Below are 12,910 nucleotides of genomic sequence, written 5' to 3'. Positions count from 1 at the left end.
AAAAGCAGTCGGATCAACTGGGAGGCCAGAATGGACAATAGGGTGGTCCGGTCTATTGGAATGTGGCTGCCCGAACTAACCCAAACAATATTCTTATTCTGGATTTCGGCGTCCCCACCATGGCTAACGCTCTGACCCTCCTTCATTTCTCCACGGACACCTGTTGTTTCTCTTCTCTTGGCCCACCACAGACTTCTCCATGGCAACTGCTATGTATCGCAATGACACTCTGCAAACTTTTTTTTAACAGTCCCACACTGTGCTCCTTCATTTAAGAGTCTAGTTTGGAGTTGTTGTTTTTTTTCCCTCCCCTCTCCTAGCGTTGTCCCCCTTATTCCCCCCCTTCATAGCCCAATCATCCCGTCCTGTCACCCCTTGTCTCACTGCATATGTATGGACGGATGATTGCACCATTTTGCTTGAACTTCTGTGACAAAAATAAAGGGCATCATCATCATCATCATCATCCGTTTAAATATGTGTCTAGCTATGAAAATGGCAAAAAAGCTACTGTACTAACGTTAGCTTGCTAACTCCTAGCATGATAGTGGTCTGTCTTGATATAAGTATCTACTTATGAAAGTGGCTAAAAATGCCACTATGCAAATGTTAACATGATAGCAATGCTAGCATGCCAACCATAGCATGCAAACACCTCGCATTATAGTGCTTAGTGTTTATATACTGTATGTGTCTACCCAAGAAAATAGCGAAAAATGCTAGTATGCTAACTTAGCATGATAGCGGAATGTACCGGGAAGACTAAACGTCCCGCATGATTTGACAAATTTGACTTTGAGACGGTCTAATGTGGAAGTCGTAGTTAGTAGTTTTACGAAAAAGTACATTTTGGGAAAATGGTGATATTTTTCGGTATAAATATAGGTATGTCCTGAATGCGTTGAATAGTTTGATTTTGGAATTACTTGAATCGCTTAGAAATGTGGCAGTAGTAGCAGGTAATAATTACCTGTAGGGAAAAGGGTGGTTTGGGTCAAATTTGGAATTTTGGATCACCCACAAAATTTGATCAGTTCTTCCAGATCCCATTTCCGAAAATGTCATCCAAATCCATTCTGAACTTTTCACGTTATTTTGAACACAGGTAAACAGTGCTCGGCGGAGACAACAATGTGTATGCTAGCTGTGTGTGCTCACCTTCCATCATTGTTTTAGCATGAATAACAACAAATGAAGCCAGTAGGTTCATTGCAGTGATGAACTAAACGTGCTTTCTCTCCTCAAAGCAGGCAAAGTCGCGAGGAGACCCGCCAAGAAGTCTGTCACCATCTCCAAAACTTCAGGTGACGCCACATTCTTAACCGTCTTTAAAGTGCAGGCTGGGGGGTGTACAATACACAGGCTTTCCGTCTTCAGCCTGTAATTTGCATGCTGGTCACACAGCCACCGGGATGAACGCGAACTGGGGGGAAGAGCAGAAGGTATAATTGCAAGCGAGGCCTTTTGTGTTACAGTAAAGAAGAAGAAGCAGGGTAACGACCCTGTTATTACAGCCACTCTGTCATCACACTGCTGTTCATCTTTGGGGCTTCTCACACTAGCAGCATGGACAAATACGTCCAAAACAAAGTTATTCTAGCTAGAATGGACTTTTCCAGTGTGTATTATGTGGTATGTGTGTATTAAAAGCTGCTGTTTGCGTCATTTCAGCGGACGGCGACCCTCACTTTGTGGTGGACTTTCCTCTCAGCAACATGGCCGTCTGCTTCAACATCAACGGCGAGCCTGGAGATGTCCTTCGCCTTGTTTCTGATCACAAGTTCTCCGGTAAGACGCCCTCGACGATTAGATGAATAAAACTTCCCTGGGTTGCGGGGGCAGCAGTGGGAAGCCCAGACTTCCCTAAGACTTCACCTCTTCCAGTTCCACCGGGTGGACACCAAGGCCAGCTGTGAGACATTAATCCCTCCAGAGTGTCCTAGGTACCTGGGGCCCTCATGCCCGGAACACCTCACCAGGGAGGCATCCGGGAGGCTCTTGTATTGGATGAGATGGTGCAGGTGTACCCAATGAAGCGACCAGTGAGTGTTCTGGTTTTTCTTCAGGCGTGACGGTGAATGGTAAACTCATCAGCGCCCCGCCCCCACCCGGCAGCCGCAAGCACCTGCGCACGTACTTCAGCACCATCACCATCGTGGCGGACCAGCCCAGGCGCGCCTACATCGAGGTGACGCCCAACAAGGTCATCCTGGACGGGCGGGACCGCCTGGTGCTGCCCTGCCGCTCCAGCGTCTCCGTGGACAGCGGTGCTATCTCGGTGGCCATCATGGCCGAGTCCAACGTGACGGTGGGCATCGGAGGGAACATCAGCTTTGTGATCCTGCTGCACCGCTACAAGAACCCCGCCCCCTACCAGAAAGACCACCTGGGCTTCTACATCCAGAATAGCACAGGGCTGTCACGTGGCTGCCACGGCCTGCTGGGTAGGGGGCACCACCTCGTGACCGGCTGGCACACCGGCAGGCTTTCTGTCAGTATGTGACCTTTCACCTCTTGACAGGTCAGTTCCTGTACGAGGAGGTGGGACTCGCAGAAGAAGATCCAGCAGACCGGGACGGGAAGCTCCTGAAGGTGGGAGGGCGCTCTGTGTTGGCGGTGCGGAAGAAGCGGCGCATCTACGGCGGTGCTCAGAGCGTGGACTGCTGGTTCGCCAGGAACAACGGCGCCAAGCTCATAGACGGAGAGTACCAGGACTATGTGGTGCTGCACATGTTTGACACGGGAGAGTGGCCGCACGGGACTAACACGGAGTGAAGCCCCGTCCCTACATCGGTCCACCATGTGGTACACTTCCAGTTGCCCCTTCAGGGGGCTGCCAAAAAGTCATATGGACCAGTTCTTTTGTTTTTTTATATTATCGGTTTCTACTGTAATCATTTGACGTGTAAATATCTTTGCTAGATACGGCCCGCTAACTAACCCTTTGATGGGCGGGGTCCAGGGTCCACACAGTGGTTCCAGAGTGGCTAAGTCGACATTCAGCTGTTAGTAGTATGTTCCCATCACTTATACTGTATATATTTAAATACACTGGGGGTGTCCAAACTTATACTTTTTCATTATACTTTTCATATACTGAAAAATCAAAGGATGCCTTGGTTGTGCTATTTTTAGACATTAAAAAAGGCTAGAAAAATACATACACAATATTCAAATTTGCGGATTTTTGGTCCTCCCCAAATTTCTTTCTTTAAAAACAAGCTGTTTTTCCTTTTGACATTCATCATAAGTGGGTAATAATTTATACATATGCGACAATTCAGCGTACATGTACCACAAAAACATCATTTTTACATATTTGTCTATGATACTTTTTCCACTTTTCTGACCTATAAAAGTAGTTAGAATGTTGTATTCTGGTGTTAAACCATGCCAAAGGTTCAGATCATGAGGTTTGAGCATTTGGAAGTGAGTCCTGAAAGAAGTTTGAGATGGCTCAAAACGCTCTGTTTCAGAAGGTGTGGTAAAACTGTTCCTTTGTGATGTCACAGAGAGGCAGCAGTAAGTAACAGTTTATCAGTGTCCAACTGTCTTCATTTTGGCTAAGTCATGGAGCAAACACGCTTGTCTGTGAAGCATTATATAGTGTGCATACAGGGAGCGGTGCTGCTAATAGCCATTTCCCACAAGTGGCCACATTAGATGTTAAAAAAATGCTGTAGAAAACCAAACTTGGGACTGTCCAGTAAGGATCGAGCGATACATCAGCCGGCCGATATATCGGGCCGATATTTGCGTTCTTTACTTGAGTCGGTATCGGCCGATAGTCGGTATCATTCAGCCGGGCTGAGGTTAAATGCGTGTCGTGTTACGTGTGTGTTGCTCTCTCCGAGCATGCACGCACGCACACACAGAAGGAATTGGAGCAGCCGTGTCTACTTATGAGAGGTCTTTAGTGTGTACAACACAAACTTTAATGATGAGAGAAATGTTTTATATATCTTACTAAATTGTGTCAGTGTGATGTGTTTGTGTGTGGAGGCGGACGGGGGGGGGGGGGGGGGGGGTGCGCGTCACACTGCGGAGGAGCAGTCATCACATCCATGCTAGATAAAACTTCAACTACGACAGAATTTGTTTTACACATGGTTGAATATTTATTCCTTTTAAAATTGATAATGCCGTTTAAATGTGTGTTTAAGAAAGATGAATCCTACTGTGTTCAGTGTTTACATTTCAATAAATATTTGTTTAAACTTGAGACCTGGAATATTTGTTATCATTGTCATTTTCTCATATAAATTGAGGGAGCAAAAGCAGTATCGGCTACAAATATCGGCCCAAGCAAAATCAGCCATCGGCTAAGGGTGATGGAAAAAAATCGGTATCGGCATCGGCCGGAAAAAAAACATATCGGTCAATCCCTACTGTCCAGTCTTTACTTCCAGATCGGATTTGGGATCCAACACATATGGCTGGATGTTAAAAGCAGACGTAAAGATAATTTGCCGTTTTAAGTTAGCAGCACAAACCCAAAGTGTTTCTATGCATTAAGGAGTGTGACCAACAACAGCGGAGTGGGCGAGGCTGGAGGCGGCCTGCGGGTGGAATACATTCAAACAGACTGTTTTCGCGGGAACAACAAAACCCAAAGAAATAGAGCTGGATAGGTGCAGACTCTGGAAGATCTAGACATCTTTGTGTGCGGGTTATCGTGTGTAGCTGCTATAGGAGTCCACAACGCAATACACACACTTTGTTGTGTGCCGTGACTGTGACATTGTGACATATCCCTCAGAACCTTCTTCTTCTTTGTTCTTCAGTTCAACTCCATGTTTGCCGTGCTGAGGCAGTTTCTTGTAAGTCTTGTAATGAACGCTAACCTTCCATGGAAGTTTAAGCAAACAGCCGCAGCATGTAGGAATAATAATCACACCTTCCATCAAAAGGTTTCTTGAAAGCGTTCTGCATCTTATGTCAGGCTCCTCTTTGGAACACGAGATGATTGAGAGCGGTGACGGCGTTCCCAAAAGTCCCAAAAGAGCACGGGCAGATTTATTTTCCGCATTTTGAAGTGCAGCTCGTCTCCCGAGTCCTCAATGTTGTTGATTTACAACTTCACACGGTGGCGTTCCCACTTGAAAGGTGACGCTCAGACCTTTAATTTGATGAGGTAACCACGTGTGGTTTAGATCGTGGTGGCTTCACACCCCCACCCAGCTGGGCCTCACTGGCGCGCCAGAGTACTGCACCGGAGGCAACGAGTCTCCATCGTTGGGCTCCTCGTCGGTATCTGTGTCCACTGTGAGGAGAACCTGCCAGCCGGCAAAGACACACAAAGTAACAATCAGGTGAGAGGCTGACAGCGAAAATAATCCCCTCGAGCGGCTGTGAGCGGTATAGCAAGTGATGGTGAGTTCATTATTAGTCCCACCTGAGACTCGTCATTGACAGCCCAGGGCAGCGGGTCGGCCTTCTTCACGGAGCCATCACACGAGTCGTCCAGGCTCTTCATACTCTTGTACTTCCTCATCATCAGGCTGTCAACCACCCAGAACATGATGGACTGGAGGAGACAAACGACAGGGAAGGCGTCACACTGGAGCAAAGACGAGAAACTTGATGTCTTACGTTGACGATGAAGGGCACGATGAGCATAACCAGCGCCAGCTCCAGCTGCGGGTTGGCGATGTAGCCCAGCAGAACCTCCTGCAGCTGAGACGGATATTGGGATCAGGACTGAATTCACACGGCAGGTCCTTTAAAGGGGGTGGACCACTTACTTTGGACCATCCTGGGACGAGCAGCACCAGGCTGATGGCACCTTTCTCCAGCACCATGATGAGCAGGTAGATGCCACACTGACCCAGCCACGCTGCCGCCTGGGGGGGGTCACCTGGACCAGGAATAGGGGAGATAAATTGTGGCTATACAGTATGTACGGTAAATGAGGAGTCTGTCCCCATGGCAACAGTGACATTCAGCGGCCAAGACGAGAAGTGCAGCCTCGTGCTACACAGTATTTGAGTGTCTACGCCAGGGGTGTCAAACATACGGCCTGCAGGCCGGAACTGGCCCCCAAGGAGGTTCGATCAGGCCCGCAGGATAATTTGAAAGTGGAAAAAATGCATAAAAGACATGGAATTAATATTTTTAATTCGCTGCAATTCATGGATTATCCGCTAAGGGGCGCACTCTTTCCATCAGAGTAGAAGACAAGCCGCATCACTGAGACAGACTGAGAACAGCAGACGGTATCAATGCGCCATCTGCTGCTTGTTACGACGTTGTTAATACCTTGGTCTCTACCTCTCCGCTACACCCTCATTAGCCAAAATGTCGTTATCCAAACGGAGAAAAGTAGATAAGGAGTGTAGAATTGTCAAAGAAAAATGGACCACGTCCTATTTATTTACAGAGATGCACGGAAAACCTCTGTGCTTGGTGTGTTTGCAACAAGTTTTGGTATTGAAGGAATATAATATTCGACGCCACTACGAGACTCACCACAGCGAAAAACTACCAGGGTACCCCAAATTAACAGCCCTGGCTGCTAAAATGTTGTGCATGTTTGGGACAACCTACCTTTGTGAACAAATTGTCTCAGTGATGAATATCAATAAAACAAAAAAGCGTTGAAGGCTCACAAACAAGCACTTAAATGACATTCTGAAAGTGACAGCTAGTCAGGACATGACACCGGGTGTTGATGCACTTGTACAGGCCAAAAGATGCCAAGTTTCAGGAACAAATACAAGTCCAGACTAGACTAACACCTTTAAAATGCTGCCTTAGATACTGTTTGCATTGAAAGAATACAGCTCTGTGAAGATGAATCCTTACTGTGGTGATTTCAAAAATGTGCACTTTAATGTTAGTCAGCAGCTTCAAAACAAAAGTTGTGTGATGGAATTCTACTGTTCATACAACTCCATACATTTTCAGTATATATTGTATGTGTATGTATGTTTCATGTATGAAGTTTACAGATTTACAGGACAGGCGAACACTTTCATCATTACACATTTAAAATCACTCTCCTTAGTTTGTAAGGTGTACGCAGGGATTACATGTAGATTTTATATGCGTATGTGTAAGTGGTTTAAAAATCCCTTTCTTTAAAAGTCTCATTTAATCTAGTGCATATTTAGTGCATTACTATATTTTTCAGTACCAATTAAAGTTTTGTGCCTTTGTACAATCAGTGGGATCAGTTGCAATGCATATTGCATAATGCAGATTTTAAGATTCTCTTACTGGTTTTTAAATGTCTTAACGGCTTTGCCCCTTCTTATTTATCTGATCTGCTTTTACCATATCAACCCCCGCGGACCCTGCGGTCCTCCGGCACTGGCGGGTCCGCCCGTCTAACGGAGTCGGGGGGCCCGGGTGCTGGTCCTCCGATGGCACGGCCTGCAGCTCCTCCCAGTGTGGACGGCCCCAAAGGTGGCGTTTCCTTGTTCCTCAGTACCATGCCATGTCTCCCTACTGTGGGTGATTGTGTGCTTGCGTGTGTGTGTGCGTGTGTGGGTCTAGTATGGAGGGTGGGAAGGAGGGGCTTTCTTTTTGCTTCATTGTTTTCCTTTTTAATTGTGGAAATTGTTTTAATTCTGGAAAGCACTTTGTGTTGCATCTCCTTGCAGGAAAAGTGCTATATAAATAAAGTTGATTTGATTTGATATTTGTGAATGATAAAAGTAAATTGCACATTTGTCTAAGGAAATATGAGGTGTTTCATGAAATGTTTTGTAAAAGGATAGTTCATTAAATTTCAATATTTTCCTAATGTTCTTGTGCTTCTTTACACCAAAACAAAGGAAAGACATGATATTTTGGTTATTTATAGCAGAGTATGGTATAATTTGAATGGTCCGGCCCACTTGACATCTCCCTAGGCCGTATGTGGCCCACGATGCCAAATGAGTTTGACACCCCTGGTCTACGCCCTGGGGTGTCCACACTTTTTCCTCCTAGGGTCAAATGTCTTGTGACTTTTTGCCCATATTTTCCCCAAACTACATTTCCAAAAATTACAACTTAATTTTGCTTGTTTTCGCACAATGTTACTACTTTAAAAAGGAAAGCATTTTTCTTTAACATTTCAACTCTATGCGCCCAACATTATTTTCCCTCATATTACGGCTTTATTCTCGTAAAATTGTGACTTTTTTTTCTCTCAATATTTTGACCCTATTCTTGTAAAATTATATCGTTTGTTTTGTCATTAGTTTTTTAAATTCACAAATATTTAAACTTTTTTCCTGTAAATTTTAACTTTATTCTCGTGACATTACGTTTTTTGCAAGCCTAAATTTTTGTTTTGTTTCTCATAATAGTAAAACTTTGTACAAAAGATTAATATTTAATATTCCAACTATTTTTCCTTTTTTGAACATTCTCATGGAATTTACAATTTTTCCTCTTAATAGTTTTTATTTATTCTTGGAAAAATTCTGCTGAATATTCAATTTTTTGCTTTAAAACATTTTTTTGGTTTTCTTGTTAAATTAAATTATTTAATATAATTATTAAATTAAATAGTCCCTGGACCGTACTTTGGACACCCTTGATCTATGCACTCACCGTACTCTCCAAAGGTGAGCAGCGTCCACTGCTTGTGCTCCACCACTTTGGACACCACTTTCACCCCCAGCCAGATGACCAGCATCCCCATGGTGGCATCCAAAAGGAAGTTCATCAGGTAGCTAAAAAAAATGTGGTTGTTATTATTTGATATAATAGTGACACAAATATATGGTGTGACTGACAGTGAGCATGGGTCCTCTTTGGTGAGCGTGGAGAGGAAGACGTTGGAAAAGTGGATGAACAAAGCGCCAATGGCCTGCTTGGACGTGTCATAAAACCTGCAAAAGATTCAACATTTATATAGAAATTTGTTTGACAAAAACACTTTTTCTATTTCTATGACGTCCAAAATGTGGCAAGGGTTTGAATGACTTAAATGCTAACATGCTAATGTTACCATGCTAACACCTTGCATAATAGTGCTAAATGTTTGTATAAGTGCCCACCTCTGAAAATGGTAACCATGTTAGTATTCTGTAATTATGTTAGTAGGCTGACACCTAACATGGTAACAGTAAGTGTCTACTTGAGTTAATATCCATGAAAATCACAAATAAATGCTAGTATGGTCATGTTAGCATGCTAAACCTGACACATGTCTACCTATGAAAATGAATGAAAATGCTACTAAGCTAATTTTATCATGCTAACACCGAGCATAATAGCACTAAATATTTGTATAAGTGCCTACCTCTGAAAATGGTTAAAGTGTTTGTATACTATAATTACGTTAGCTTGCCGGGGAGACAGCTGGGATAGGCTCCAGCACCCCCGCCACCCTCGTGAGCATAAGCGGTAGAAAAAGAATGAATTATGTTAGCATGCTAAAACCTAGCATGATAGTGGTAAGTGTCTGTCCAAGTTCATATTCATAAATATCACAACAAAATGCTGGTATGTAGATGTTATCATGCTAAATCAGACATATATGTACGTAAGTGTCTACCTGTGAAAAAGGCTAAAAATGATATAATGCTAATGTTATCATGCTGACACCTAGTATAATAGCGTGAAATGTTTGTGTAAGTGCCTACCTCTGAAAATGCTAAATGTTTCCTACACTGCCATTATGTTAGCATGCTAAAACCTAGCATGATAGCAGTATGTGTCTGTTAAGTTCATTCATTCATTCATTTTCTACCGCTTATCCTCACGAGGGTAGCAGGGGTGCTGGAGCCTATCCCAGCTATCTTCGGGCGAGAGGCAGGGTACACCCTGGACTGGTGGCCAGCCAATCACAGGGCACATATAGACAAACAACCATTCACACTCACATTCATACCTATGGACAATTTGGAGTGGCCAATTAACCTAGCATGTTTTTGGAATGGGGGAGGAAACCGGAGTCCCCGGTGAAAACCCACGCATGCACGGGGAGAACATGCAAACTCCACACAGAGATGGCCGTGGGTGGAATCGAACTCGGGTCTCTTAGCTGTGAGGCTGTGAGCGAGTTTGCTCATGATAGCATGCTAAACTTGACATATGTAAGTGTCTACCTGTGAAAATGGATACAAATACTATACTATGCTAATGTTAGCATGCTAACACCTAGCATAATAGCGCTAAATGTTTGTCTAAGCGCCTACCTCTGAAAAAGTTAAAGTGTTTGTATACTATAATTATGTTAGTATGCTAAAACCTAACATGATAGTGGTGTCTGTCCAGGTTCATATTCACAAAAACCACAACAAAATGCTAGTATGTACACATTAGCATGCAAAACCTGACATACATGTCTACCTGTAAATTGATTAAAATGCTACTGCGCAAATGTTTGCATAGTAGCAAAGTTAACATGCTGGCATGCTAACACCTAACAAGTGTCTACCTATGAAACTTTATTAAAATGCTATTAACGTTCGCATGCTCACACTTGATGATAGTGGTGTTTATATATGCAATACACCCATGAAAATAGCAAAAAATGCTAGTATGCTAACTAGTATGCTATAATTAGCATGATAGAGTTACTAACATGCTAACATTAGGACGCTAACACCTAGCATGATTGTGCAATGTCCGAAAATTGATCTATTTTTGTGGAGTAAGAATATGTACAAATGGCGAAAATGCTCTCATCTGGCAAAGTTAAAGAATCCCGGATACAGACGGTGAACCGGATCACCCCCAAAATTGAATCGGTTCTTCCATATCCCATCTCCAACAATTCCTGAAAATGTCATCCAAATTCATTCAGGACTTTTTACAAAATTAAAAATATCAAAGTGGTGTCTGCATCCTTGGGTTTTTCAGTCACCCAATGCTGCTGGAGGCCACTATAGGTGGCATGGTACGCATGGTACCTACACATTGGAAACTTTCTATACACTGCGACGTGTGTAAAGATCATGAATATTTCTAACCAGATCCTCCAAGGGCGTCGGATCCCCACAGGCTCCCGGAACCTTTTCACTGCAAAGAGAAAATAAAAGGGTCTTTTATTCTTTCAGATATTTCACAAGTTCACGTTATTGTTGTCACTGTACTTTGTGTTCAACAACAGCTGAAGGCCTGTCTGCTCACACGCAAATAAACACGGTATTCATGACAATAAGTAACCGAGTGGATGCTGATTGATCTCACACGGCCTCCATTCTCGCAGCTCTTGGCTGGCTTGATGAAATCACTGCGAGTGTGTTGACCTTTCCCAAGCACAAAGTGATGAGTGTATCTTCGGGCCGCACACTCAGAGATGCAGCATTATTCCACTCGGAAGCTGTGGAGATGGCCCACATTCCCGAGTCAGCTGCTGCAGGAATCACAAGCTGTTCACCATCAGCGGTCATTCTTCCCGTCTACTAAATCCAGCGCCTACAGCAGGGGTGGGCAAACTACGGCCCGGGGGCCACATGCGGCCCACCAAGCGTTTGAATCCGGCCCGCCAGTTGCTTTCTAAGTAACTTCAACTTTTAACATACAAACTGGCAACATGACTAGCAAGTCGGATGTCTGATTTAGTAAAAAATAAACAACAAAACTGTAAAATTAAATGACATAGTTTGATGTGGTGTGATGTTTAAAGTGCTCCTAAAAAAGGGACATGAGAACATACAACTGATATAGGATAACACTTTTACAGATAAAATTAGACAAATAATTCAAGGAAAATGATAAGCATAAAATAGTGTGTGTGTGTTAAATACGTATATGTTCTGGCCCCCCAGACAATTTTGTTAACTCAATGCGGCCCTCGAGTCCAAATATTTGCCCACCCCTGGCCTACAGGAAAGAGCCACTAAGAAGCACCACACGCCTAAAATGTCATCGTGTCAAACACGCTTGACCTTTTTGACATCTGCAGCTTTGGGAGATACCATGACAGGGAGGAAGTCAAATCAGGAAGCGTTTGCCACAATATGTGTCATCAAACAACAAACAACAAGCACTCACTAAAGTAGATTTGTTACTTAGCACAGCAACCCGGATAACTCCAAATCTCTTTCTGCTTAAGTGACAAATCCCTTTAAGCAAAGCGCTATTGAGATGCTGCTTTGAAAATTCAGCTTATGCCAAACAAAAAAATCAATGTGTATTGTACAACGAGGACTGTAAAACTCACTTTAATTGAAGTTACAGGTTGGTTGAAACACGCCGAATGTGACTCGTCGCTGTGATGAGTTGTGTATGACATCGCCTTCTGATGTTGTTGTTGTTGTTTGTCGCAACAAGCGAGTCAAGTTAGAATTCGCAGATTTCTCAACGGGGTTAGATGCGCAGTGGTCGAAAACAAAATGAAGCATCTTTGCAGCAAAAGCAACAAAGTCCCTACTTTAATTGAAGTTACAATCCAGTTTAAACACGCCGAATGTGACTCTTAATTATTAGGATTCAAGTTGTGTTTGACATTGCTTTCTGTTCTTGTTGAAATATCCGCAATAAGCGAGTCGTGTTAGAATTTTCAGATTTTCTTAACGGAATTCGGCGTCAGCTGTAGCAAACAAACATCAACAAGACGCCACGTGGACACGTGCTGCGTCTCTGACGCCATTTCATTTTTTAGATGACACTCACACATCAGCGTGCTGAAGGCTACGATGGCCAGAAGTCCCTGGATCAGAACCCCGAACCTGTCCGTCAGAGCGCCGTTGTCGCAGCCGTGAGGGCTGGCTTTGTTGATGTCGCTCATGTTGGTCACCTCCAGATCCTGGAAGAACCTCTTCACCACCAACGTCCGGCTCTGTGCGTGCATGTCCATCTTTTTGAAGACTGCGAGACAAAAACGCGCCTTTCCGTCCGTCTTGGTGGGGTCTTAACACGTTTTCAGCTGAGGAACAACCTCCAGAGTTTCAAATTTGCAACAAAAAAAACCATTATCTCTATGTATATGGCCAGGGAAAAAACAAGTGTTAAGTTAGGACTG

The 12,910-nt window shown here is 43.8% G+C and overlaps 2 protein-coding genes across 7 annotated transcripts in view; one reads left to right on the top strand and one right to left on the bottom strand.

The window, feature by feature from the left end:
- itih5 (inter-alpha-trypsin inhibitor heavy chain 5) overlaps positions 1-3,999 on the top strand; it is a 20,839-nt gene extending 16,840 nt beyond the window's left edge. For 4 of the 5 annotated variants that reach the window (XM_058065768.1, XM_058065766.1, XM_058065767.1 and 1 more), the window contains exons 11-14: positions 1,248-1,304; positions 1,672-1,788; positions 2,067-2,444; positions 2,522-3,999. In XM_058065768.1, the coding sequence (XP_057921751.1) occupies positions 1,248-1,304; positions 1,672-1,788; positions 2,067-2,444; positions 2,522-2,775 (806 nt within the window). In that variant the 3' untranslated portion in view covers positions 2,776-3,999. The remainder of the gene's footprint in view (positions 1-1,247; positions 1,305-1,671; positions 1,789-2,066; positions 2,445-2,521) is intronic. The other variant, XM_058065764.1, reaches the window with a different exon arrangement.
- Positions 3,121-12,910, bottom strand: tmem110l (transmembrane protein 110, like). Of its 2 annotated transcripts, XM_058065849.1 has the most exons (8): positions 12,562-12,910; positions 10,914-10,962; positions 8,730-8,825; positions 8,545-8,666; positions 5,745-5,857; positions 5,593-5,676; positions 5,396-5,527; positions 3,126-5,276 (listed from the first exon to the last, which is right to left on the bottom strand). In XM_058065849.1, exons 1-8 carry the CDS (start codon positions 12,743-12,745, stop codon positions 5,166-5,168), a joined length of 891 nt encoding a protein of 296 aa, XP_057921832.1. In that variant the 5' UTR covers positions 12,746-12,910; the 3' UTR covers positions 3,126-5,165. The 2 variants fall into 2 exon arrangements, with proteins under 2 accessions (XP_057921833.1, XP_057921832.1); XM_058065850.1 differs by lacking the exon at positions 8,730-8,825 and having other exon boundaries at positions 3,121-5,276.

Source organism: Doryrhamphus excisus, chromosome 3, assembly GCF_030265055.1.
Source record: "Doryrhamphus excisus isolate RoL2022-K1 chromosome 3, RoL_Dexc_1.0, whole genome shotgun sequence".
In the NCBI taxonomy this organism is placed as follows: domain Eukaryota; kingdom Metazoa; phylum Chordata; class Actinopteri; order Syngnathiformes; family Syngnathidae; genus Doryrhamphus; species Doryrhamphus excisus.
Note: the sequence above shows the minus strand (reverse complement) of the source record. Positions and strands in the feature narration are given on the sequence as shown.